Source organism: Drosophila obscura, unplaced genomic scaffold (assembly GCF_018151105.1).
Source record: "Drosophila obscura isolate BZ-5 IFL unplaced genomic scaffold, ASM1815110v1 contig_179, whole genome shotgun sequence".
Taxonomy (NCBI): Eukaryota; Metazoa; Arthropoda; class Insecta; order Diptera; family Drosophilidae; genus Drosophila; species Drosophila obscura.
The window spans coordinates 2082174-2107494 of NW_024542766.1; the positions used below are offsets into that span (position 1 = coordinate 2082174).

At 49.4% G+C, this 25321-nt stretch overlaps 5 protein-coding genes across 10 annotated transcripts; 3 read left to right on the top strand and 2 right to left on the bottom strand.

The window, feature by feature from the left end:
- Positions 1 to 349: 349 nt before the first annotated feature.
- LOC111079641 (centrosomal protein of 104 kDa) lies at positions 350 to 6483 on the bottom strand. 3 transcript variants are annotated; one of them, XM_022374901.2, is made up of 8 exons: positions 6188 to 6393; positions 3988 to 4155; positions 2820 to 3924; positions 2354 to 2468; positions 1276 to 2291; positions 1074 to 1219; positions 912 to 1013; positions 350 to 841 (listed from the first exon to the last, which is right to left on the bottom strand). In XM_022374901.2, the coding sequence occupies exons 1-8, from the start codon at positions 6225 to 6227 to the stop codon at positions 699 to 701; spliced, it is 2835 nt and encodes a 944-aa protein (XP_022230593.2). In that variant the 5' UTR covers positions 6228 to 6393; the 3' UTR covers positions 350 to 698. The 3 variants fall into 3 exon arrangements, 2 of the variants coding, with proteins under 2 accessions (XP_022230593.2, XP_041448404.1); XM_041592470.1 differs by having other exon boundaries at positions 2354 to 2492; XR_005967609.1 differs by lacking the exons at positions 350 to 841; positions 912 to 1013; positions 1074 to 1219; ... (2 more) ...; positions 2820 to 3924; positions 3988 to 4155 and adding an exon at positions 5873 to 6072 and having other exon boundaries at positions 6188 to 6483.
- LOC111079643 lies at positions 4579 to 5657 on the top strand. Its single transcript, XM_022374903.2, has 3 exons — positions 4579 to 4800; positions 4900 to 5092; positions 5168 to 5657. The coding sequence occupies exons 1-3, from the start codon at positions 4636 to 4638 to the stop codon at positions 5494 to 5496; spliced, it is 687 nt and encodes a 228-aa protein (XP_022230595.1). The 5' UTR covers positions 4579 to 4635; the 3' UTR covers positions 5497 to 5657.
- A 112-nt stretch (positions 6484 to 6595) lies between the features above and the next one.
- Positions 6596 to 7516, top strand: LOC111079642 (dolichol-phosphate mannosyltransferase subunit 1). Its single transcript, XM_022374902.2, has 3 exons — positions 6596 to 6762; positions 6825 to 7035; positions 7095 to 7516. The coding sequence occupies exons 1-3, from the start codon at positions 6659 to 6661 to the stop codon at positions 7503 to 7505; spliced, it is 726 nt and encodes a 241-aa protein (XP_022230594.2). The 5' UTR covers positions 6596 to 6658; the 3' UTR covers positions 7506 to 7516.
- Positions 7517 to 7549: 33 nt separating this feature from the next.
- Positions 7550 to 14025, bottom strand: LOC111079640. Of its 2 annotated transcripts, none has more exons than XM_022374898.2 (10): positions 13591 to 14025; positions 12331 to 12461; positions 12068 to 12255; positions 10741 to 12007; positions 10566 to 10671; positions 9679 to 10502; positions 8870 to 9620; positions 8612 to 8802; positions 8077 to 8552; positions 7550 to 8012 (listed from the first exon to the last, which is right to left on the bottom strand). In XM_022374898.2, exons 2-10 carry the CDS (start codon positions 12399 to 12401, stop codon positions 7792 to 7794), a joined length of 4095 nt encoding a protein of 1364 aa, XP_022230590.2. In that variant the 5' UTR covers positions 12402 to 12461; positions 13591 to 14025; the 3' UTR covers positions 7550 to 7791. The 2 variants fall into 2 exon arrangements, with proteins under 2 accessions (XP_022230590.2, XP_022230592.2); XM_022374900.2 differs by lacking the exon at positions 13591 to 14025 and adding an exon at positions 12600 to 13007.
- A 496-nt stretch (positions 14026 to 14521) lies between these two features.
- LOC111079639 (protein lev-9) lies at positions 14522 to 22353 on the top strand. Of its 3 annotated transcripts, XR_002608379.2 has the most exons (17): positions 14522 to 14916; positions 15378 to 15677; positions 15749 to 15928; positions 15996 to 16187; positions 16258 to 16434; positions 17163 to 17345; positions 17413 to 18209; positions 18283 to 18496; positions 18558 to 19588; positions 19653 to 19760; positions 19822 to 20138; positions 20210 to 20358; positions 20421 to 20535; positions 20601 to 20719; positions 20790 to 20949; positions 21020 to 22103; positions 22177 to 22353. XR_002608379.2 is itself a non-coding variant. In XM_022374896.2 (16 exons), the coding sequence occupies exons 1-16, from the start codon at positions 14865 to 14867 to the stop codon at positions 21951 to 21953; spliced, it is 5028 nt and encodes a 1675-aa protein (XP_022230588.2). In that variant the 5' UTR covers positions 14522 to 14864; the 3' UTR covers positions 21954 to 22353. The 3 variants fall into 3 exon arrangements, 2 of the variants coding, with proteins under 2 accessions (XP_022230588.2, XP_022230589.1); XM_022374896.2 differs by having other exon boundaries at positions 21020 to 22353; XM_022374897.2 differs by lacking the exons at positions 17163 to 17345; positions 17413 to 18209; positions 18283 to 18496; ... (7 more) ...; positions 21020 to 22103; positions 22177 to 22353 and adding an exon at positions 16527 to 16811 and having other exon boundaries at positions 14607 to 14916.
- The last annotated feature ends 2968 nt before the right edge of the window (positions 22354 to 25321 follow it).

The following is a 25321-nucleotide window of genomic DNA, read 5'->3' on the forward strand; positions in this document are numbered from 1 at the left end:
GCCACCAGTATCCATAGCTGCGATTAAAGCCCGGTCATCCATGCGATGATGTAAACACAAAACAAAAACAAAAAATATTTTCCCTATTTCCCTTAATCAATGTAAAAATTCAGGTTTTCCAAGCTGCTCTTGCTGAAAGTCAGATCTTTCGCGAAAAATCCAATACGGCTGCTGGGAGGTTGCTTTGCAGCCCTCTCATCGCTCAGAAATTCAAATGTTAGATTTAAAATTGTTTGGATGCGAACTTCTTGTCCAATCGGACAGGTGGAGTGCATGGCGGGCAGCACACGCACCCACGAATCGCCAGCCATGGGGTAGCAGAGTCGAAATAAATAATTCAAATGTTTGATTTAAAACTGTTTGGATGGGCTGGCTGTATTTATTGTAAGGACGTTTCGAAAATTCGTGTTATACTTAACAAATCACATTGCGTAAAAAACATACAAAAGAAACTACACATAAACTAATCCGTATCCTTGAATTAACTAATTCGCATAACAAAATGTGTCTAAAAGGAATGTAGAGTGTAAAACAAATTGATTTAATTAACGCTTAATTAACGTCATTGCAGCTGGAATGTTGTATATATGTATATGCACCTAGATATACATATATATCATACGCATATCCTGGATAAGTATAGTTGCTTCTAGTAAATTCGCTACATATGCCGATTAATCGATTAGATTGACTTAGATTCAGTTTGATTTCTTTGGATTCTTTTTGCGTATATTCCCGGGACAGCCGGCGGCGCTTAGGAGATGCAACTTCCAGCCGCCATCCAGAGGTAGGTGCACATCGTCATGGCAGAGTGGACAGCGTGCCGCGCCCGTTTTCAGTTCTAAAGAGCGAAACATTATCAGAATTAATTGATCAGAATTGACTGGTCTGGTTTGGTTGCGCATGCCTACCCCGACAATAGTCCTCCATCTGATGCAGCTCGTAGAGCTGCTTGTGCACCGATTCCGTACAGCGGGCGCAGACCACATAGCTCTCCTTGGCATCGCATTCCGCTGTGTAATAAAATAAATATGAAGCCATTGAATCTGATGGATAATAATTGTTTTGCTTACTGGTCAGGTGATAGTTGAGGGCGGCTACCTCCAGCACTTGACTGCATTGTGGGCACTTGGTGAGAAAGGGACAGGCCTTCCAGTAGTGTCGATCCAGCTGGGTGGCATCACTTCCAGCACACGACCAGTCACAAAAAGGACAATGTCTAAAGGAATCACATTTATCAATAAAAACAGGCAAACAGCAGCTCTCTTTACGTACATCTTGGGTGTGTTGTCCTCGGTGGATTCCGAATTGGAGGCAGACCCCTTTCGAGAATTCGATGCGGATAGCATTGAACGTTTCAGCTGCTCGTTGTATTGCTGCTTTCCATTGCAACTGGCATATCCGTTGCTGGAACTGGCAGCGAGGCCCAGGCCCTGGCCGCTCTTACTTTTGAGCAGACGCGAGGCATCCGAACTGGTTGTGGGCTTGTCTGCCGGTGGCATGGCTGCATCTCCGGAACTGTGCTCCCCCACGTATTTGCTGGCCTCGAGCAGCTCCTGCTTGCGGTCCAGATCCAGCTTATCGAATTCGGTGAACAGTTGTCTGTACAGGAGATTGCGACGGGTGATGTCATCGTCGGGGGGCAGCTGCTTGCGCACCATGCGAGGATTGATCTTGTAGACCAGCAGAAGTATGCGTTCTGCCACCTTGCGCACGGGCTCGGCTGGATGGTGGATACCAGAACATCCGCATTCCGAGAGTGCCCGGCAGGTCAGACCACTGTGCTTGTCGGTGCTGATGCCCTGCGTGTGCACCAGCTGCTCGAGCATTTGCAGACGGCTCATGGCTAGACGCTGATGGGTGCCGGATCCCACGCTGCGGGAGAGTGCCGGAGCCACCAGACACTGCTCGGCCACTTCCGGACAGGCGGCAATGCTGAGTATGGTGTGCTGGGCCAGGGTGTGCAGGCGGGCCGAAGGATCGCCCGATTTGGCTAGTAGCTCGGGCAGCAGGCGGTCCACACACCGGGCCACCTCACTGGGCGAGACACGTCCTGGCACATATTCCAGGAACAGGACGCGAACCGTCTCCGTGGCCTGGCTGAAGACGGAATAGACGGCGTCACGCACGGCTCGATGAAGCAGCAGGGCAGCACTGCGTGCCACCTTATTGGGACTGGCTGCGTGCTCATTGCTGGCCACTTCCACCACCTCGAGCTCTTTTAGAAAGTTCCGCAGTCGCATCAAGCCATCCTCCCGGTCCTGAAACTGCCGCGAATAGAATTGCTCCACCTGCACGATACATTTTGTGTAAATGTTTTATTTGATTCAAAGTGAACGAAGAGGATTCTTACCAGCTCACTGCCAAAGACCAGAATGGGAAGGGCTGCCTGGCGACGTTCGCGATCGTTGAGGCGCGAACGTCCCCGGTTTGGATCCGCTTCCAGCAGGGCATTGCCTTGGCACTCCCTTAAAAATTCATTGGTATTTGAACTTAACGATTTTTGTTTTGTGTTTACGGAATGGCAACGTTTACGGTTACGGTTAACGGGTTAGAAAAAAAGAAAGTAAAATCAATCAACAAAAGACTTCAAAACATTCGACGATCAGTTAGTGTTGGGCTACGGAAAAATGCTTGTTAGTGTCGGCAAACAACCAAACTATGACTACAACTATCGACTGTACCATCGATGGTCTATCATGCAACACTGTATGTGGAAAAACACAGATAGATATCTAAATGAATACTCAATTATTGACAGTTGTTTGTTTAAATCTTTTTCTACGCACAGTTATTGCCTCAAAAAAATTTAGACTCACTGCCTCAATGTAGGTATGGCGCGCTCCTCGTAGTCCTCGTATGAGTTGCGAGGAACACTCTTGTTGCGTCGCCGCAGCGATCCCTGGCGGCTGCACATGGGCGAACTGTGGCGCGATGGTAGGCGCGGCGATTGGGGTATCTCGTCGTGGGACTTCCGCCAGCCACCAGTATGTGTGGGCGTGGCATGGATGGCAGATGGTGCGATTGGGACTGGGGCAGCTGACACGACCACCACACTCTCATTGCTGGCCTGTCCCAAAGAACCATCTGTCGAAGATTTATCGTCCTGACTCAGGCTGGTAATGCTCTTTGGACTTAGGGCCGCCTCGGCCAGTGCGTGGGCCACTTCCTGGAGACTTGGAGCTGGTGGCAGGCTCGGCTTTCCTCCCGCATAGATCTCACAGCTCTGATCATTCGAGCTCTGGACGCCCTGTGACTCCAGGAGCTGCTGCACCTGCAGCTGCCTCAGCACAGACGCTCGATACATTTCCATCTGCTCCTTCCTTAGCCTGGCGGTGGTGAAGTCCTCCTGCTGCACCGCTTGCCGCTTGGCCAGCGAGTATCGGCCCAAACGCTCTCCCGCTGTCCGCAGTGCCGTCATGCAGAGCTTCAGCTTCCGGGCGTATTCAAATCGTTCCGAGCTGACCGCCAGCGTTTTACGCTGCTCCAGTTCCCTGATGTACTTCACAATGGACTCCTCCACGTACATGGAGAAGAGCAAGTCATCACAAATGGAGGCCAGCGCCAGTTCCCCGGTGGCCGTGTCCAGCGGTGGGGCCTCGCTGACAATGTGCTCCTCGCCATTCCCATTGCCGTTGCCATTGCTACCAGTGCCGACGTCCAGATCCTCGCCCAGTACATTGACCGCCAGCAGGGAGATCTGCCCCGTTCTGTTGTACTCATTGCTTTGGGATCCGATGAGGCGCAGCTTCAGATGCGTGCCCCGCCTTGGAGTGACGGTAACGCTCTGCAGCTCACGGGACTTGTAGTTTGTGTTGGCATTATCGGCCAGAGCCACAAAGCCAAGGAAATCAAAGTATTGCGACGACGGTGTGCTGGGCAACGACTTGGGTGAATAGTGCAGCCAAAGCTCAACTTTCTCAGCTGTCGTCGGAAAGAGAATAATCTCATCAGTAACCGTATTCAGTAAGAGAACTTTGTACTTACGTATGAGATACTGGTGGGCTAAGAGTTGGATGCGATAAATCTTGGCCGGCTGCTGGAAACGCAGAATTATGTCGTGTGTGGTCAGGTTGCCGTCCACCGTGCTCCTCCAGCCGTGCACAGTGGGTCCATGTGTGTTCAGTTCGCTGGCCGGAAAGTTAGGATCCTCGTCTAAAAATAGGAACCAAAAAACAAAATTACCAAGTCAGCATTACGGTGCTTTGAACGAGAGAGCGCAACAAGCTGCTCCCTTACTCTCTCTCTCTCTCTCTTACTGTGAGCCACGCACACCTAACGCTTATCTCTCTTCTGCTCTTTTTATACCCATTACCAGTAGAGCATATTCGCTCGTGCGTATGGCTATTCATAATCACTGCTGCATGTCCGCTTGGATCTTAGTTCCCTATGCTTTTGCTATTATCTACTTTATCTATCGTATATTAATATTATTAGCCTTGCTTAGATACTTAGCGTGTGCACTGTTATCCCTATTAAACTGGTTAGAGGGTATCCCCTAGTCGAAACGGCGACTATATTGTTCCAGCTCTCTCTTCAATAGTTTTTTCTGTTTTGCATTTAAGCGACGTGCCACCTTTGCGTGGATTTAGTCACTCTTTAGTTGCCCCACGCCACTAATTTAAGCACAGAATCATGGCAGAGGGCTATACTGGAGCCGCCGCCTGGCTGCAGATACAAAGTCTGTTGAACAGCATAAATCATATGCTGATTTTCTTGGTGGCCACCTTTTTCTTTGTGCTGGCCCGCAGCCTGGACTTCAAGGACACGGCAATGCATATGTTTCTGACCGGCATTGGTGTGAGTACCGTCTTGACAAGAATCAGACACTGTCAGCGACACGCACATCAGTGCTTATCTTATCGATGCGCTAAATAGTAATTCTCTTCCCTTGGACAGTTCCACGTCCTAATCGGCCAGGCCATGATGTCACACTACAAGGTTAATCCCATTACCCGCTGGCTGTCGCACCGCAACAAGTCGCGTTTCCACGGCATTCTGCAAATCATCGGCGGCTCCATGGTCCTCCTGGGGGGACTGGGCAAGTTCTCCAGCAAGGAGGTTCACTTCAACACCTGGCATGGGTGCGTGGGTGAGTGTCTTTCGGTTACACTTTATGGCTCATTGACTGCTTGACGCTAATCTATGTAAATTTCATTTGTTGCAGGCGCCACTGCTAGCTTCTTCTGCGCAGCCAGTATTGTGGGTGGTCTGGCCAACTATTTCCAGCCAAAGTTGGCCCTCAAGTTGTACCCCCCCTCGGAGCTGCGTTTCCGCCATAATCTGTTCGGCCTGGTCACCTATACGCTAGGCATGGGCGCCATCTACCTGGGATACTACTCGAAGTTCTTCACGAAACATGTGGACAACGATTTTATTCCCGGCTTGATGCTGGTCACATCGTTGGTCTATGTATTGACTATCATCTCGCCCGTTTCATCGCTCTTGAGCAAGCTGAAGTATAGGCAGAAGAAAAAACAGGAGCAGGCCAAGTAAAAAAAGCCAGCCACATCTGCCGAGGACAAAAGGTAAGGCTACGGAGGCTATTCAGGGGGAAACTTAGTACAAAATAAAGCGCTTGGCTCACTGCCAATAAATAAACTTTGCCCGCATCTCTAATTGGATATGCAGACACCAAAAAAGGCCAGGCATATTATGACAATCTGTCAGGATTACCATGATTTATCTGGGACCATGGCAGATGTATTTGCATCCTTTCAATTAGCACAAGATAGTCCTAGAGTTACTCCTTATTCCGACATTATCTTTAGGGTATTTAAAGCGTCGTTGTTAGCTTGCATTGCGAGCTATTGCAATGTTCCATGACAAATTACCTGGAACTGTGTGGGGCAAATTGAAAACGCTGTTTGGGGTAAACTAATATTTATTCAGAAATGTAAACCCCTTAAGAAATTAACTTAAGTCTGTCCAAAACTAAAATCTAACTGCTGCAGCAACAAACGTACATATTTGTAGGTGCTGTATTGATTTCTCAAGTGCAGCCAAATTATAATGCGACATGGGTAAGGGGTGGCGGTGAACGGATGCTTACATGCAGAACAGCAGCAGTCGCTAAAACAAAATGAAAGAAAAAACGCATAAAAACCATAAAACAAACAAAATTATATCAACAAAAATATTGCAGGTAAAATGTATTGTTGTTTGGATGGCTCCGCCGCTTGTTTACCTGAGGCAAATACTACATTAAATGGTATCTTTTTGGCCATTCTGACGATTTAAAAACACACGTAACTATGCTTCGGGACATAAACACGGCCGCGACCATGCACACACGACACGAAAGTTGATAAATAATGCTAAAAACTTTAAACAAAATTAAAACAATCACGACCCCGGAGCAGACGGCCAGTGTTGTAAAGCTGTAAAAACAATCGATGGTGTTATGGCACTCGATGTTTTGCCAACATCTTTGTTTATATATATTTATTTTTAATTTTTATTGCTTTCAATTTTCAATTTGTATGCTTTTATGTTTATATTAATTGAGTATTTGTTTTTAAACAGCAATAACCTTTAACTAAAAACGAATTCTGTTAAAACATCGGCTATATCGATACATCGAAAGGCAGTCAGCTGTTTGACACATTGCAACACTGCTTTAATTGGATTGCATTTGCACAGCTAAAAACATACAGCAATGCCAACAAATGCCCACAAATACAGCATTTTGCTGCCCACCTACAATGAAAAGGACAATTTACCTATTATAATATGGCTGATTGTCAAATACATGAAAGCCAGGTGAGTAGCTATTCCCAATCCGAGTAAAAACAGTCTTTGTACAGTTGTCTCTTTCTATGTAGCGGCTACGAGTACGAGGTGATTGTGATAGACGATGGCAGTCCGGACGGAACATTGGATGTGGCCAAGGATCTGCAGGGCATCTACGGCGAGGATAGGATTATCCTCCGGCCACGCGCCTCCAAGCTGGGCTTGGGTACAGCCTACATTCATGGGATCAAACATGCCACCGGAGATTTTATAATTATCATCGATGCGGACTTGAGTCATCATGTGAGCATAGATAACACCACACTCCGTGTGACGTGTAAACGAATCTAACCCCTATACAGCCCAAGTTTATACCGGAGTTCATCGAGCTGCAACAGAAGGGCGACTATGACATTGTTTCGGGCACGCGGTATGCCGGAGACGGCGGTGTCTATGGCTGGGACTTCAAGCGCAAGCTAATCTCACGCGGCGCCAATTACCTCTCGCAGGTCCTGCTGCGCCCCAATGCCAGTGACCTGACCGGCTCGTTTCGTCTCTACAAAAAGGATGTGCTCGAGAAGTGCATCGCCAGCTGTGTGTCCAAGGGCTATGTCTTTCAAATGGAAATGTTGGTGCGAGCGCGCCAGCACGGCTATACCATTGCCGAGGTGCCCATCACATTCGTCGATCGCATCTACGGTACATCCAAGCTGGGCGGCACCGAGATCGTTCAATTTGCCAAGAATCTGCTGTATCTATTCGCTACCACATAAACCGAACCAACCAGAAATGAAGAGACGTGCGGCGGGCGTGGGACTGAGTGGATTTTTAAATTAATTATTTCTTTGGATTTCTTTGCATTGTTTGTACATTTGGTAAGATTTGTTTAAAGAATTTTACATACAACTAATGAATTATGCATGAGAAGTTTGTTTGCCGTATTTATAATAGTTCAAAATTCTGTTTTCCTTTGGTATCCTTTCTTGCAGGAGGAGCTTCATTTGTTTTTTATAATTCGAATAATGATAACTAACTTTAATTGATTTAATTTAATTTAATTTAATTACTCAAGTCGAAAACTTTGTGCTGGTTATCTGGATTGCCATACAGTGTGCCACAGTCATCCTCCAGGGAGTCGCCGGAGCCCCCGCCGTAGTTCTTCAGGGCCAACGTGAGCAGTGCATTGCGATCTTTGAGGGCCAGCACGACAAAGGCGCCGTTGGGCAATATCTCGCAGGTGCTCACCTGAGCGGGTGGCTTGAAAACGGCCAGCGATTTGGCTGCCACAAGAACGAACGAATAAGAAACGCTCCAAGATGGCAAATCGTAAGCCAAAAGACTCACCTGAGTTGAGTTCCCACATGCGTATGGCAGTGTCGCGTCCCTCCTTGTCATAGGAGACCAGCACCTTGCCGAGCGGATCGAGTTTCAAGAACGTCACCGGCGCATTGTGGCCAATCAGGGTGGACTTGCAGTTGCCAGTGACCAGATCCCAGATGACTATTTTGGCATCTTCTAGACCAGCTATAACACAGGCATTCAACTGGGATATGGCCAGGGAGACGGTATTGCAGCTGGGCTTCCACTTCTTGAACAGAGTTCCACTCTGCAGATCATACACCACAATGAAGTTGGGTGTGGTCGGCTCGTTCAGCTCCTTGGCCACCACACAGACGTAGGAGCCCTCGTGGGTAATGGCCGAGAGTGCAGTCATGAAGTCATGATGCGGTATGCGCAGATCGTAGAGCAGTTTCCGCTGCGACAGATGCCAGACGAGCAACGGGAAGGGCTTCTGCGTCTCATCGCCACAGACAAGGATGCTGCAGATTGATAATTGATAATTCAATTTCACCTCAAGATTCAAACCCATTTCACTTACCGTCCGTCGCCAGAGACCAGCAGGGAGTTGAGGAAACGATCTTCGCCCGCCTTAAAGGTGGTCACACAATCCCCAGAGTCCAGATTCATGAGATTCACATACATGCGATTGCGGGAGAGGCAAACCAAATGATTCTGATCGTGCAGACCGAAGTAGGGCATCTTCTGGTTCATCACGCCCTTGAGTGTGACCTGATCGTGGAGAGAATGGAGAGCATGTAGAGAATAACCATCGTTTGAGTACAGTTCAACTACTCACCTTAAACTTTCCCTCATCCAGATTGATGACACGAATCTCGCGGCGACAGAGCACAGCCGCCTCGTAGCTGCCAACGGGACACATTGCCGTCGGCTGCTGTATGCCCTGGAGCTCTCTGATGCGACAGCAGTTCTTCACATCCCAGATGCAGATCTCGGCACGTTCCGTGCACAGTGAGGCAACGTAGCAGCCCGGCTGGGGTAGATTAATCAGCAGATCGTAGCCCCTGACAGGAGCAACTGCCGCAGCATCAGCATCGGCATTGGCATCGGCATCGGCATCCTGCTCTGGCTGCTCGTTGCCATTCTCTGCGTCCAGGTCCGCATTGAGAATCTCGAGGAAGGCAAACTCCAGCTCATTGGTGTACTCCCACCAGGAGCGTATCTTCTGATCGTCCTTGAGGGCGGGCGACTCCCTGAAGCGCGTCTTCAGATAGTACTTCATGAGCGTGTAGAACTGTTGGCCGTCGTAGCTCAGCTCGTGCAGATACTGGACAAGAAACTGCTTGAGGAAATTGATATGCACATAGCCGGTGGAGCCATCGCTGCCAACGGCGGCCAGCCACTCGGCGTGAAGGATGTCGTGCATCAGATGATTCGGCCCAGTGGCATGCACCTTGTTGGCGATCCATTGGAGGTCCGTAAAGTAAAAGCAATTGAAGAGTATGTCGATCTTGTGCGTCGCCGGCTTGTCCTCAATCACGGCACAGAAGTGATGATAAGGCAGTTTTAAGTACTTCTGGTAATTGTAGCTGCAATGCAAGGAGATGCTGTAAGGATATGAGAGTGTGTGGAGTGGAATGAGCTTACGTGTTGGCACCCTGGCTACCCTTGAACTCGCTGTCCTGCCGATCGAAGTAGTCCCGCAGCGCTTCATGTACCAGCCACTGCTTCTGCGCATACCTCGCCAGGACGGCGCGTCCAAAGCTCCTGTCCGCTATCCTAATATTCTTAAGACCTAATAGCATTGGTCCCATCAGCCAGCAGAACTTGGACCATATCTTGAAGGCGACCTGCGCCTCCAGCTGCGTCATCTTCTGGAAAACACCCAGACAGTCGCTCTCCCTGATGCCCCACGGCGACAGCCGCACTATCAGCAGCAGCAACTCCACCTGATCCGTTGCAAACTTCGTCTCCAGCACCTGCAGTATTCGGCTGGATATGTCGCCGATCTCGCTGATCGGCTGCGCCACATGCCCCAGCCATGCCAGCCACCACAGCGACTTGGCATGGTAGGGCGTCTTGCCGTGCAGCGACTTCCATTCGTCCGGCAACTTGAGCGCCCCATTGGCCGCGTAGAAGTCGCCGCCGCCGGAGCTGAGTATATCGTGCCACTGGCGCTCCGTAAACTGCCGCAGCCGCAGAAAGCAACGCTGCGGTATGCCCAGCTGCGCCAGCGCGCCGAGCATATCAAAGGAATCATCCTGCTGCTGCTGCTGATCCTCCTCCTGCGCCTTCTGCTCCTCCTGCAGCTCGCTGACGGTCAGAATGAGCTTCGAGTGGCCCAGCTGCTGTGGCAGCCAGTCCAGTGCCGCATCGCGCTGCAGCTCGTCCACGCCGTCAATGATGAGGACAAAGAGGCGCTGCTGGCGTCCCAGAATCTCCCGAATGGCACCGGCATAGCCCTCGAGGGTCTGTCAAAGGAAAGGTGTGTCCAAATAAGAACTGTGACTCTTGCAGGAGATTCATTCACTTACGTGCGGCACCTGGCACTGTTGGCCCGACTCCAGCACCGACATCTGATTGGCCATCGAACCCAGCAGCGAGGTGAGATCCGAGGAGCGAGCACTCAGGTTGGCGTATCTGTTGTGCGATGTGGGAATATTAGCAGCGGGAGCTTTGTATGGATCTGAATTTGGGTACAACAACTACCTTAATATCAGCTGGGCCTCCGGCTTCCAGCGGTGCACGTTCTCCATTATCTTGGAGACGAGCACACTCTTGCCGCTGCCCCGATCGCCGGACACGACCAGCGGCTGAGCGGTGGCATCGCGTATGTAGCGCTTCACGTCGTTCATGATGTCGAAGTTGGCCGAGTTCTGGGCAAGCAGCTTGGAGTAGTGGCCGATGAGCTGGAGCTCCTCGAGCAGGACCCTGTCCACGCCCAGCGTGTTGTAGGGTATGCTGCTCTTCTGCTGATGCTCCTCGAAGATGCCGGCCAGCGACTTGTCCAGCAGACTCTCGATAACCGCCGACAGCTCCTCGTCCAGTATGTTCATGGTGGGCAGCAGCCGGATCAGATTTTTCTCGCACAGCTGACTCTTGAGCTCCGTGTAGATGCGGGTGATGCGACGCAGCACCTCCAGCTCCAGCTGGCTGGCATTCTCCGGCGCCCGCGAGTAGTGGGCGCCCGTCTGTATCCATATGCAGCGCTTGGCAAGCTCCTGGCTCATCAGCACCGTATTGTTGATCTCCTGCTCCACCACCGTCGTCAGATAGGAGTCCTTCACGTCGTCCGAGAAGAGGCGCAGCAGCACCGTCAGCAGCTCGTTCAGCTCGCCGTTGACCTGCGTGGAGTACGGATCGATCTGCTGCGTGTAGAGGCGATGGCACATCGGCTGGTAAGAATTGTCTATGGTGTACCACTTCTCGAGCAGCAGCTTCTCCGCATCGCTGGCGGTGCCCAGCACCGAGGTGAAGTCCTGACTCTCGATGGTCAGCGGCAGCATCGGTGTGCCCAGGTTGGAGCCCAGAAAGAGCACGGGTATGATGTAGGCGCCGGCCGAATGGCGCGATATCTCGCACAGGCAATTGGCGGCCTCCTCGTGGCCACCCTGCGCCTCCAGCGGTGTCTGTGTCCAGCGCTTGACCTCCTGCAGCCGGGCGAAGTCCTTCTTCGCATTGCCATTGGTCTGCTCCACATGCTCCTCGCTGTCATGCACATCGGCAATGATGAAGTCGAATCCCCGGCTTTGGCACTTGCTCTTGAAATGTTTGTACAGGCTGTAGATGACGCGCTTGTGCTTCTTGTACTCGGTGCTGTTGTCAGCCAGTATATAGATGACGATCTTCTTGTCCCGCTCGATTTTGCGGCCGGGCGGCGGCTTGCCCTGCAGCATGCTCAGATTTCCCACGCCCGGATTGGCATTGGCCACATCGCTGGGCGCCAGCGCCCCCTGCGGTGTGGTGCTGTTGGAGTCTGTCAAGTGCAATGTCAGTCAGCATAAGCTCGAACCCCCCTCTGATTGTCGCTACTCACCTTTTTCCGTGACACTGGTCTTGGCCTGAGCCGTCTGTGCTGACGGCTGCGTCTGATTGCCATTGGCCTCTGGCGCTGGGGTCGTCTCTGGCAGAGCCTCCACAGCGGCCAGTGGGGCACGCTTCTCGCTTCCCAAATCATTGGATATGAGTGCATCCTTTTTGTCTGCCTCCTGGTAAGGTGGGGAACTGCAAACCAAAAAATTCAGTTAGCTTTGAGTTCTCCTTCTGGAGGGGCATGCCCTGTGGCACTGTGGCACTCACTCGTCGGACTTCTCGGAGCCGCTGTCCTTGTCCTTCTTTTTCTTCTGGCCGGAACTGCACACGTTGCCCATTATTTGACGTAGTGGAGCCTCTGTTTGATGCTAGTTAACTTAAAATTGACTATGGATGTCCTGCAAAGGTTAACCACAGAAGTAGGTTCAGTTTTTTGTCTAAGGACACCTCAAGCTTAAGTTTACAGCCACTTTGGATTGCCCAATGAGGATAACAGCCACTCACAGCTGTTAAATATATGCACAGATATCTATTACCTTCGATGGTCCTGCCACACACATCAATTAAGTCCTTGCTGATTAATCTGACGTGATGCTCTCAAGTTTTCAGTGCAAATCCTTTTATTCTGAACGTATTTGATGGATTGCCCATATCTTTCTTTGCCCCACAACAGGTCAATGACAAAAACAAAGTCCTGCCTGCCACTCGCAGAGCGGGTCAGAGAGTGCCAGAGAGCGGATGAGCGAGAGAGAGAGCGAAAGCTGAGGCAGGTAGAACGCATGCTCTCTGCTCGGCCGTTAATCAAGTGGCCGGACTGGCCTGGTTGGGTGGTTTTTGGGTGGCTGGGTGGTGGGTTCTGTCGGCTGGGTCTGGGTCTGGGTATCGTCTCGGATTTATTGCGGGCAATGCGCTTGGCTGGATTTTTGTGTACACGCTTGAAAATTGTTGACGCGCGAGCTCCCTCTCTCCCTCTCACCCTCACCCTCACCCCCCCAGCCCTCATCGCTCGCTCGCTCTCTGTCGCTCCTGCTTCCGAAATCTCTATAGATGCTAAATATGTTTTTTTTTCTCGTTCATTTTTTTTTTTGTGTTTTATTTAAGTATTTATTGGATATCAAAATATGTTCAATCGCTCGGACAGACATACACATTATTTTGGTGTCTTTCGCATTCAATTTAAATTCCTTCACAAAAGCTAAAAATACACTTTCCCCCCCCTCTATCTATATACACAGAGAGATACTTGTATGTGCCTTTATATGCAGCTGGCTAGTTCGACATTTTGTCGCAGATGTATTTCGAAATGGTTCAATATCAATTAGTTGGTCAAACCTTTCGTATTTCCCTTACTTTTGCAGATGCCTGCCCCACCGCTCAGAACACTGAACGCACACACACACACACACACACACACGCACACACTCGGGGCGTACATACACACTCTAATCGCTGTGGGGTGTGTGTGTGTGTATGCATCGTTTAGTTGGTTAGTTGATTTATTTTAATACACAAATTTCTGGCACTTACTTTTCTTTACGCGCTTTTCACATGCGCCCCCGCCGTACCCGTACACGTACCCCGTCCCGACCCGAAAGCACCCGTACCCCTATCCGTACCCGTACCCGTACCCTAACCCGTAACCGAACCGAACAGCGTACCGCGAACCGAATCTAAAACATTTTCCACCCACTGCACTTGCACTTTGCTCAATTAATTGCTTAATCAAAATGTTTGTTACACTCTTGCTGCCCCGAAGACATTTTCGCCTCTAAAAAAGTGTCTACTTTTTCCGCGTGTGTGTGTGTGTGTGCGTGCGTGTGCGTATGCGTGTTTTTTTTTTTTGTAATTTTTTCTTTTTTTTTTCCGTTTATATTTGCTTGTGCGCGCTTGTGGATAGTTTTTCCCGTGACTGTGCGTAGTCGTCGGTGCTCGGTGCTGTGCGTTTTCACTGCTTCTGGCCCGTGAGCGATGGAAAATTGTACGCCGAGCGAGCGAGCGAGCGAACGAGCGAACAAGTGAGAGAGTGAAAGCTTTCTTCAGTGCGCTCTCTCATCAAAAGCTCGGCGGCGAAAAAAGTTTGAAAAAAGTCCAATAAAAAGCGGCCGAACGAAATGCTTTCCGAAAATTACCGTTACAGGTAGGGCTAGCGAGAAATGTGGATTGTGGAATTCTATGCGGAGCTCAGAGTAGATATTTGTAAGTAAAAAAACAAAAATTAATAATGGGATAGAATTGAATAATGATAAATTAGTTGATTTTTAGTTTGCTAAAAATATTAGGATTTAATTTGTTAATGAAACTAATTTTTTCAAGATTTTAAATTCAAATATATACGACGAAAAAGCGCGAAAAAAATGCATAGCTAAAAAATAATATATGTGTATTTTTAAGTATTAAAATAATATGTTTTATCAAAGACATGCCCCACATAGGTATGCTATAATTTTGGCAAAAGTAAACCACCAAATGGCTCGCCAATACTTGAGTGCACCCACCACCACCCACCAGGGCAGCATCGTGAGCTGTCAGAAATTGGCTGCTGCTCTCTTGATCTGTGAAAAGCCGAGAGCCTGGAAAAGACTTTCGACTCGCAGCAGCTGGGCTGGCTGCATTTCGTGTTATTCCGCCAAAGTGTAAAGTCTTCGTGGCTCAGAGCCCAAGCGTAGCAAAAAATTCAAAAAGCTACTAATCAAAAAAAAAAAAAGGAAAAAGAAATTCACAAATTTGTTGCGAAAATGCTTTAGATCAAAAGCAAATAGGAAAATCAAAAGGAACGCAAACCCAATTGGACATTAATCAAAATGAATCGTCTGCTGCTGCAGTGTCTGGTGGCCACCATTCTGGTGTACAAAGGTTCGTTCTGGATTAAATATTATTAATCAAATCAATTAATCGAATTGCGCGACTGAGGCGATGGCAAAAAGCATGGAAAAAAGCAGCAGCGGATGAATGAAAGACTGCCCTGAAATTGTAGAATTTTCCATGTGAATTGGCTGAAAAATGTATATGCTGCTGGATTATATAAGCTGGCGGACAGTGCGCAGGTCCCGAACGATGCTGGAAACGACTCGCATCTGGAGCAGGCATCGGTGGAAATAGGTCAATGTTTTTGCCACCAAGCAAGGCAACGCATGGCAAGGCATGGCGGAACAAAACAAACACAGGGACAACAGCGAATCCACGGAATCACAACAGAACACCAGATAGGGTTGGGGGTTGCTGCTGCTGCTGCTGTTGCTGCTGGGGGGGTTGGCGCGCTGGCAACAGCTGTCCCGGGCATTTGTTGATCTGTTTTGAACTTCGTTTCGTTGCAGTGAGTTCCGTGCCGACCAGCACAACTGGCACCAGTGTGCAGACCACCACAGAGATACCCCAGCAGGACGACGATGACGATGATTGGGATGAGGACGATGACTCGCTGGAATCCGACGATGACGGCAGGGTGTACAAGAATCCACGCAACTCCCCATCCACCGAGTGTCCCAGGGATGAGGAGCAGGCCACGCTGCTGGGCCAGAAGTGCTTGAGAAAATGCTCCTCGGACGAGGACTGCAAGAGCAAGAAGAAGAAGTGCCTGTGCGACGGCGTCTGCGGCAATTCGTGCATCAAGCCCGGTACGGCCATGGCACATATTCCCTTGGTAAATGTCCATTTTCTCACTGTATATTTGTGTTCTTCTGCTTAGATCGCGAGTGCCCCGAGCTGGCTCAACCCACGCTGGGTCAGGTCACCGTGGCTGGACGGCACTTTGGTGCTCGTGCCTCCTATGCCTGTCCCCATGGCTATCATGTGGTGGGCCTGCAGAGTCGTCTGTGCCAGGCCGATGGCAACTGGGCGGGCGCGGAGCCAGCCTGCAAGCAGAACAGTAAGCACTACAAATTTCCATTTAAATTCGATTTAAATTCGATTTAAATTCTTGTTTCCGGGCGCAGTCTACTGCCTGAAGCCGCAGCAGATCGAGCATGCCAGAAACTCGGCGCTGCCCGAGCAGGAGACATTCGACCTGGACTCGACGGTGCAGTACCACTGCCACACGGGCTATGTGACCAATGGCTTTCCGCGGGCCAAGTGTCTGGCCATAGACAACCAGGCCAGCTGGTACGGACCCGATATACAGTGTGAACGTGAGTGTTTAACCATTTACACGCGCAATGTCATCGCTTAATCTGAATTTATGGCTATTGGATATTGCAGCACGCTCGTGTGGCCAGCCACCGGATCCGGCGTATGGCTGGCATGCCGGCGAATGCTATACGTACGGCTGCAAGATCACCTACAACTGTGGCACCGGCTACGAGCTGGTGGGCAAGCACGAGCGCTACTGCCAGTCGGATGGCTCGTGGACGCCCAAGGAGCTGCCGACGTGTGTCTGTGAGTATATTGAGATTGCGATTTGGATTGGATCGGCGGTGATTGTAATTGAACTCCATTCCCTTTGAACTCCATTTACCCCCCGTCTGAAGCGGATAGCGCAAATGTAACCACAACCACCCAAGCGTCGTTGTCCTAAGCACGAGGGGCACTACTTGCCAAATAAATATTTGAATTTGAATATTTCCGCAACCCCCCAACCCAAAGCCCAAGCCCAAGCCCAAGCCAAGTTTAGACAGGCCAAAGAGAGATCTGGGGAGATGGGGCGGCGATGATTATTAAGCTAAAAAGTCAAAGCCAATGAATAAATTAACCACCCACACTCGTTCGCACTTTGATTCAGGGCTCCAATTTCCAGTCTTGTTCAACAAACAAACGAAAGAAAATCTTTCTGTTATCCAACGAACTATTTGATCCTAGCGTTTACCGACAGATTGTTCCAATTTAAATGCAAAAACCTTGTTGTTGTTGTTGTTGGCCTTTAAATGTTGATTGAATAAATAAAAGTTACCGCAAATCTTAAGCAAAAAAAAAACAAAAAGAAATTAAAAAAAAAAAAAAAACATTTCACGATTTAAACGAAAACGAAAAACCCGAAACGTGTTTTATTTGGTGGCCTGGTGCCAAGCGTGGCTTTTGTCCAAGATTTGTGGTAACTTTTAGCCCCTTGAACCCCCTTGCTAACCCTCTCTCTCTCACTGCTCTCTCTCCCTCTGTGTTGCACGCAGTGGTGACCTCTGTGGTGTGCCCCACGCCGGAGAATCCCAAGAATGGCAAGGCCACCTACACCACGCTGGCGTACAATTCGGTGGTCAGCTACGAGTGCCGCTACGGCTACACCCTGGTCGGCGAGAGCTCCAGCCGCTGCGGCGCCGATCGCAAGTGGAGCGGCACCCTGCCCACCTGCAAGGGTAAGCCACTGACCTGACTCAACTGATTTTGCGCTCCCAAAACTAAAGCTAATGCCAACCTGAACAGAGATCAATTGCGGACATCCCGGCGTCCTGTACAACGGCTGGATCGAGAACATTGAGGCGGGCACTGGCCTCGGCGCCAGCATCATCTTCCGCTGCCAGCCCGAGATGATGATCAATGGCTTGGGCTCGAGCGTCTGCCAGATCGATGGACGCTGGCGCAACGCCCTGCCCGAGTGTTTGGCTCCCTGCGTGGTGCCCACCATATCCCAGGGCTATGTCATTCCCATCGAAATAACCGTAGACGAGAACGGAACGACAATTGTGACGCCCAACGTGACCACAACCACCCAGTCGCCCGCCCAAAGCCTGGGCGTGGGTGTGGAGAAGGTCAAGCACGGCACGGCGCTGGAGGTGATGTGCGATGAGAACTACGAGTTTCCCGTCTCGCTGCTGAGTCCGCCGACCTGCAACAATGGCACGTGGAGCATCATACCGCGCTGCATACCGGCCCGCTGCAAGAGCATGCCGCGTCCACCCAAGCACGGCATGGTGATGGCGCCCAAAACGGAGCACGGCATGAAGGCGCGGTTCAAGTGCAAGGATGGCTTCAAGCTGGTCAGTCCCGAGGGCAAGGATGTCACCGATCCGCACGACTATGTGCTCACCTGTTCCTTTGGCAATTGGACGGGTGAGACGCCCAAATGTGATGAGGTCTTCTGCTCGTTTCCCGGCTACATACCCAACGGCAAGGTGCTGCTGGTGGGCAACATGGGCCTCTACGACTACCGGCCGTACGTCAAGAAGATTGTCAACAACAAGCAGATCATGTACGACTGCGACAAGGGATATGTGCTCGAGGTAAGAGGAAACAAAGTGTCCAAGTGTGCCCCTGCAGCTGAGTGTTGCCTTTCTTTTCTTGCCTTCGGAGCAGGTTGGTCCGCCGGGTGCCACCTGCGTGGCTGGTAAATGGCGTCCCCTGGATCTGCCGCAGTGTCTGCTGGGCCAGCATCCGCGGCTCCGCTGGAATCGCCGGCGACGTCGCTCGCTGCAGCTGCGTCAACTGAGATCCGTCTATCTGCTGCAACGCCAGCGACAGCTGCAACGCGAACTGGCGGAACACCAGAGCCAGAGCCACATGGAGGGAAGTAAGTGCCGCCTGAACACAGCTCATGGTGTAAAGATCTCCTAGCCGTAATCCAATTCCAGCTTCAGCACATCGTGTAAAGCGCAGCCCCAATCCAAATCCCAAAGCACATGCAAATGCCCATCCGCATCCCACGGACCTGGATCTGGCCTATTCCAAATACTATCAAACGATCAAGGAGCGCTATCAGCGCTATGTGCGCAAAATGCTCGGCCACAATAGGATCTATCAGCGGCTGCACGCGCACGATGGACTCTGGTACAACAGTCAGAACACTCCCAACACTCCCAACAGTCAGAACAGTCCCAACAGCCCGGAGATGGTCATGATGCGCGGCAAGACGACGCACAAGTGGCACAGTGGCCCTCACGAGGCCGAGGACTTTGAGCATCGAAACGATTATCGTACGGGCGGAGTGGTGCCGCTGCCCAACATCAATCAGAGCTCGCGTAGCCACACCCAGTCCATGGATCTGAGCTCCAATGAGGCACCGCTGGCCAATGGGTCACCGCCACGGATGGCGGCGCGGCAGCTCCGCCCCAACACGACACTCTCCTTCATCGAGCAGCTCAAGTCACAGATCGTGGGACGGCGTCGAAAGCGCAGCACGGCCAGTGGCACGGGCTCAGCGGGCTCCGGTTCGTCCGCCACGCTGCCCGACGCCGATGTGGACACCAGTGACGGCGGCGAGGCTGGCAAGGGTGCGGGCGGTAAGCGTATTCGCGGACCCTGCGAGGATCTTGACTGGGATTCGTTTGCCAACATCACGACGGTGCGGCCGGGCAAGGTGCCGGGCCGGAATTCCGTGGGCATAATGCTGCAGCTGGAGTGCAATGCGGGCTTCAAGCTGAACATCAAGGGGGGCGAGAATGCGACGGCCCGCTGCATACGCGGCATCTGGAAGCCGGAGACGCCCAGGTGCATGTCGGCACCGTGCCTGGTGCCGGCCGTGGAGCACGGCCAGTACTACAAGGTGGAGCCGCACACGAAGCAGCTGAGCGACAAGCCATCGCTGACGCCGCTGTCCACCTACGAGGAGATCCAGTCCAATGAGTTCGTGACGCTCGAGTGCGAGGATGGCTTCAACATACAGGTGGGCCTTCCTCTCCTTGGGTGCGCTTCAATTTATTTTAATTTATTTCTTTGCCATTGCGCAGGGCTTGGCCCAGCTGCGCTGTGCTCACGGCTCCTGGTCGGTGGCTGCGTTCTCCGAGTGCACCTCCGTGCCCTGCACACTGCCCAACATTCCGGGCGTCATCTACGATGTGAGACAATCCCTTGAATGCATTGCGAAATAATAAAATTTAACATAAACATTGCCTGCAGGGCGGTTACCGTGCCGGCCTCACCATCGGCCATGGCGGCACGGTGAGCGTGCGGTGTGAGCTCTCCACCAATGCCAATCCCATTGAGATGTCCTGCCACAAGGGCGTCCTCACGCCACCCAGCATACCCTGCGAGTCTGGCATGCGCCGCTCCCGCGAGGAGCTCGAGCATGCAACGCCCACGCCAGCGCATCCCAAGCTGGAGCACAACGAGCTGGACAACGATCACGACCATCACGACAACAACACGGACCACGACGACGATGACCTGAAGATGTGTGGCCCGCCGATGCTAACCGATGGCGCCCTGGTCTACAAGTAAGTTGAGTCTGGCATCCGAAAGCCCAGACCCATCAGCAAACCCATCTGATTCTGCTGATCTTGTGTAGGAATACGGACATGCATGCGGACATCGATGGGGTCTACGAGAGCGGCACAGAGATCTTCTTCAATTGCATACCAAATGCGGCTGGCGATCGGCAGACATGGCGCATCATCTGCGACAACGGACTGTGGATAGGCCGATCCTACAACTGCGGTGAGTCTTGTGGATCAACTGATCGCCGATCTGAGTGCCATATTGATGCATTATTTTGCCAGAGAACGGCACGTGCGTGTTCAAGAACAATGAGGCGAATGTGGTCAGTTTCTATAATGATTTGGAGATACGTGAAGATGTCGTGGACTTTCCCCCGGGAGCCACCATCATCTCCAGGTATGAGCTTCTGGCTCCTCGTTTAGTGCTTGCCACGCGTGTAATACCCCCCTTTGCTCGTGCAGGTGTGTCGACATTGGCAAGTTCTCGATGACCGGCAGCCACGAGCGCACCTGCATCCATTCGGAGTGGACAAACACAAAGCCCGTGTGCGCAGGCCTCAATCAGGAAAACGATTATGCGAGTGGGTGTCAGCTGCAGAGCGTGCCAGGCCAAGTGGGCTTAGATTAATTTCGAACCTCTCTCGATTGCAGTGGAGAAGGCGCCCACCATTCTGTTCCGCCACCAGAACGGACCCATTGCCCAGAGCAACGATGGCAAACTGATTGTCTATCCGGGCACCACGCTGCACATGGAGTGCCTGTGGATGCGACGCTTCGGCAATCCCAAGTGGAATGTCAGTCACGTGCACAAGTGGGTATAACCCAGCCAGGGGATGCATACGCCCATCCAAAACGTATAATTAAATTTGTTTCCTTGGCAGAAACTACACGGAGGGCTGGGTGACAGAGGCAGATGCGGGTCGCGACTCGTCGCTGGAGTATCGTCTGAGTATACTGGATGCCGGGCACGATGACACTGGATTCTACTCGTGCATGACACCGGCGCGGCACGAGCACGCCGTGGAGGTGGTGGTGAAGGCGATCAACTGCCCGGAGATACCGATACGAAGGGGCCTGATCGTGAACACGAACGACACGAAGCTGAGCACACGCGTGCTGTTGTCCTGTTCGAATGGCAACTCGTTGATTGGCGCATCGGAGCTGTTTTGCTTGCCGAGTGGCAATTGGAGCGCACCGTTGCCGGTTTGCGAGAGCGTCGAGTGCGGAGATATACCGCTGCCGAACAATGTGAGCTCGCCGCGCGTCTCCGTGCTGTCGCGGGAGGTGGGCGGACGTGCGGCGTTCTCGTGCTCGTCGGGTTATGGGTTGCGCGGCCCCTCGGAGGCCATCTGTAACCCGACGGGCGAATGGTCGTCGCCATTCCCCACATGTGTTGAGGTGCAGTGCGATAATCCCGGTGCGCCGCAAAACGGTTACGCCCAGGGCTCGGCACCTTATCGTGCCGGCGATGTGGTCCAATTCAATTGCAACCCGGAGTACATGATGCAAGGTCAGCCAATAATTGCGTGTCAGGATAACGGCCGCTGGTCGGGCGGTCTCCCCAAGTGCGTGCAGGCCTGTTCGTATCCGGGCACCGTCATCAGCGGACGCATGTCCTCTGTCAAGTTCTACTACGCCATCGGCGAGAGCATCACCTTCACCTGTGACGCCGGCCTCGAGCTGCGCGGCTCCAAGGTGCTCAAGTGCATGAAGAACGGCAAGTGGTCGAGCGCCATACCCACGTGCGTCACCAATGACGCACCGCCGCCCGGCACTGTTGGCTCCAACAAGCATGTGTCCAACACCATGGGTTGAGCGTGGGAATTGGATTATCGTTCTCCGTTCTGCACCACAACGAAGCAGCCGTCAAGAAGGTGAAGCAGTCGTCAAGCAGATGAAGCAGTCGTCAAGCAGGTGAAGCAGTCGTCAAGCATGTGAAGCAGCGGAGAAGAGCGCTGCCGTTTAGTAAGTTATCGAGTTAAATCAAAGTGATACTAATACATATGTACTAACTATAACTAACTAATGCACATTCAAGGCTCACAGTCTCACGCGTATACTAAACTAAACCAACTTACTAAACTAATACACTGACATTCTTGCGATTTCAAATTTAATTGTAATTGGTAATTGCCTAACAGTCATCATTTTACTATTAATAAATGTTCGTCGAATAAACAGTTCTACACGAGTGGTGCTCGGGTTTTAAATTAAATTTAATTCAAGAATATTTACAAATTTAAATAGAGCACAGCAAATGCTGTTCTAGGGCAAGAAGCGCTAGGTAGATAATAAAGTAAATAATAAAATAATCAATCGGTGCTAAAGAAATTTAAGGGAAAAACGAAAGTCCTCTTGGTTTTCTTTTTGCTTGGCATCGTATTTAATTTTATATATTTACGTACATAATTGAGGATCTAAAAATCCTCCATATTGGGCCTAATATTTGTTAGTTTTTCTACGTTCTTCAACGCTTCAAATATTTCAAGTATAAGTTAACTCTAAATAAGCTTCAGAAAAAGCTGTCACATGATTTTAGAACATAAAGCTTTTGGTGTGTATCAAAGTTTTCTACCTGCCAGCTTTTTATGAAATTGTTTTTAAGGAGTCCTTCGCTTTCAGCTAAATAAAAAGAATTAATAATTATTATTTTTAAATCAATTATAAAATGATGCTTAAAAACATACAAAATAATATTGCAAAATATCGTTGATGACCGAAAGGACTGCAAACAATTGAATTAATAATTATAAACCCAAATCGCATCACACGTATAATTACTTGTGTAAATATTTATATATTATTTACACTGTCAGGAATTAATATAATTATACAACACTTAACTGCATAAAGAAATGCATTTAATTTAATTAATTTAAAAATGCCACGACAAGCATACACAATGTTCTGCGAGCGGGGGGTGTGGGGAGCATCATGCAAACACTTGTAAAGCACACACTCGACTTTTGTATATTTGTTTGATTGTTGTTTTTGGTTTTATTTGGACAGGAATAAGAGCAACAAGGACGGCGCAGGCGGGATCAACAATACAATAAACATTAAGGCTTAAACACAGACAAATAAACATAAACATTTATGTCAATAAAATGAACTGATGCTTGACCCGCTCGGTCAGATAAAGCGTCTGGCCCGGCACATGCCGCCCATGCATGGACACACACGGCTAGACCCACAAAACGCCCCATCAACAGAAGAGTTGCAACACATTTTGGGGGCCAGCACTGCTCTGCCCGAGTCAAGGATGAAATTTGCCAGAGTCTTTGAAGCGTCTAAATATTTTTCGACAAAGGCCCCCGACATCAATACGCACGAGTGCAGAGACTGGCAGCAAGGTGCTGCCTCTGCCATGTTGTGCCATTACACATGCAGTGCCTGCCATATAACAGGAGTATTATTTCTGATGGATGCTATGAATCGAGGGATCTGTAGGTATGTTTTTAAGTCTTATAATTAACAAGTTAAATTTATGTCTCGATAGAATTTAGGCTTCAGCGCTGAAATATATTTTAAGTATTTTTTTGTTGTATACAAAAGTTTAGCAGCGATAATCGTAGGAATACTTTTTTGTTGCAAAGATCACTGCAAAGAACTGAATATTTAATTTATATATATTCAGCATCTTTAATATATAATTACACAAAGTGTAATAGGAGGCAGATAAATCCATTTGTAATTATTTCACTGATAATGTGATATTCCTCGTGAATAGGTTCTGCACAGCTGGCGAGCTCCGAGGCACTGGAAGCTGGCCTAATTTAGTTTGGCCCAATATGGTTTGCTTTGCACAATTATATTATTGAAATTGGGCCCTGCTGCTATCAGTATCTGTTAGTCTGTTTACTCCCCATATTATTGCATTAACTAAATTGAATCAAATTTAATTAAATTTAACTAAATTTAATATATGTACGTACAAATGTTTTTGGTTGGATGACCCTATTTTTCATGAACATCTGTTGGCAATTTTGGTTCAAACCAAAACAGACCAAAAAAAAAAAAACAAAAAAACAAATTGCTTTTCAAACTGTGATTTAATTTGGATTTAATGTCTGCATAAAACACACACAAATTTTGTTTTGCGGCCACTTAGTGGCCCAAAACTTTCACGTAATGGAAATTGTAGAAACATTTGGTCTGCTGCAACGTTTTTCCCTGCTGTATCGGCTGTTTAACATATTGTTTTATTTTCTTGAAATTAATTAAAATCACTCGTTGGTGGGGTTTTTTGTGCGGCGCGCCGTGTGTGTGTGTGTGTGCGTATAAACTAATTACGTTTTTACGTTTTCGTTTTAAAAATTAATTATAAGCTTTAAGTTGTATTAAAAAATGTTTTCCCGGTTCTTTAATCGGCTTTATAAAATATAAACTTTATAGTCGAGCGTGACTCGCTGACTACTGATGGTTCAGTTACCTACAACAGGCTTCAAAATATCTTTAAAGTGCTCAACAATTTATTTTGCCTGTTTATGAATGGGGTAGAGAGAAGTAAACATTTTTTAGATATTTAAACATTTTCCCTAAACATTTACAATCATCATCGCTGCCTGATGCAATGAGCAGGGAAATTCCCCAAAGATTTTCACCGCTTCCCAGCGCCTCTGTACAACAAACGCATTCAACAAATACGAGTATACCAAAAATCTACACAACATCGGATGCATTTATCAATAAATATTGAAATACTTATGCTGCTCGGCAAATATTTCATGATGCTGCTACGTACGTATATACATATACGAACGAGTATTGCTGTTGGTTCGGCTGTTCGCCTCTCTCCCTGGTGTAGAGCCAAATGTAGCATATTTTTCATTTCAACACGAGCAAAATTGCATTTTTAAATATATATCGAGGGGAGCAGAAGCAAAGGAAACGAAACCATTTGGAGTAATAAATAAAAAATAAAAAAAAATAAATAATAAATATGCTGCACCAAAAACTAACAAATGCACAGAATGAAGCAAACAGACAAAACAACGGGTAGAAAATATTTGAAAAAGCTTTTAAGTGTTATTGATAGTTCAGCTTCGCTCTCCCCTCAATGCATTTGCTACGGAAAGAGTGGCGAGGGATGGGGGATGACCAACTGGAGCAGCATTTTGTGTCATTCGTTGCTGTTTCGCTTTCCGTTTTGCATTTGTTTTGTTTCAGGGTTTTTCCTTTTT

What these genes read in the sequence shown, in the direction of transcription:
- LOC111079639 (XM_022374896.2), top strand. Translation starts at nt 14,865, where the DNA reads ATGAATCGTCTGCTGCTGCAGTGTCTGGTGGCCACCATTCTGGTGTAC. An exon ending in ACCCGATATACAGTGTGAAC is followed by an intron (nt 16,188 to 16,257) that starts GTGAGTGTTTAA and finishes TGGATATTGCAG; the next exon opens with CACGCTCGTGTGGCCAGCCA. An exon ending in CACCCTGCCCACCTGCAAGG is followed by an intron (nt 17,346 to 17,412) that starts GTAAGCCACTGA and finishes CAACCTGAACAG; the next exon opens with AGATCAATTGCGGACATCCC.
- LOC111079640 (XM_022374898.2), bottom strand. Translation starts at nt 12,401, where the DNA reads ATGGGCAACGTGTGCAGTTCCGGCCAGAAGAAAAAGAAGGACAAGGAC. An exon ending in GGCTCCGAGAAGTCCGACGA is followed by an intron (nt 12,256 to 12,330) that starts GTGAGTGCCACA and finishes TTTGGTTTGCAG; the next exon opens with TTCCCCACCTTACCAGGAGG. An exon ending in AACAGTGCCAGGTGCCGCAC is followed by an intron (nt 10,503 to 10,565) that starts GTAAGTGAATGA and finishes TTCCTTTGACAG; the next exon opens with ACCCTCGAGGGCTATGCCGG.
- LOC111079643 (XM_022374903.2), top strand. Translation starts at nt 4,636, where the DNA reads ATGGCAGAGGGCTATACTGGAGCCGCCGCCTGGCTGCAGATACAAAGT. An exon ending in TGTTTCTGACCGGCATTGGT is followed by an intron (nt 4,801 to 4,899) that starts GTGAGTACCGTC and finishes TCCCTTGGACAG; the next exon opens with TTCCACGTCCTAATCGGCCA. An exon ending in CACCTGGCATGGGTGCGTGG is followed by an intron (nt 5,093 to 5,167) that starts GTGAGTGTCTTT and finishes CATTTGTTGCAG; the next exon opens with GCGCCACTGCTAGCTTCTTC.
- LOC111079642 (XM_022374902.2), top strand. Translation starts at nt 6,659, where the DNA reads ATGCCAACAAATGCCCACAAATACAGCATTTTGCTGCCCACCTACAAT. An exon ending in GTCAAATACATGAAAGCCAG is followed by an intron (nt 6,763 to 6,824) that starts GTGAGTAGCTAT and finishes CTTTCTATGTAG; the next exon opens with CGGCTACGAGTACGAGGTGA. An exon ending in ATGCGGACTTGAGTCATCAT is followed by an intron (nt 7,036 to 7,094) that starts GTGAGCATAGAT and finishes ACCCCTATACAG; the next exon opens with CCCAAGTTTATACCGGAGTT.
- LOC111079641 (XM_041592470.1), bottom strand. Translation starts at nt 6,227, where the DNA reads ATGGCCAAAAAGATACCATTTAATGTAGTATTTGCCTCAG. An exon ending in TGGTCTTTGGCAGTGAGCTG is followed by an intron (nt 2,292 to 2,353) that starts GTAAGAATCCTC and finishes TGTATCGTGCAG; the next exon opens with GTGGAGCAATTCTATTCGCG. An exon ending in CCTCAACTATCACCTGACCA is followed by an intron (nt 1,014 to 1,073) that starts GTAAGCAAAACA and finishes TTTATTACACAG; the next exon opens with CGGAATGCGATGCCAAGGAG.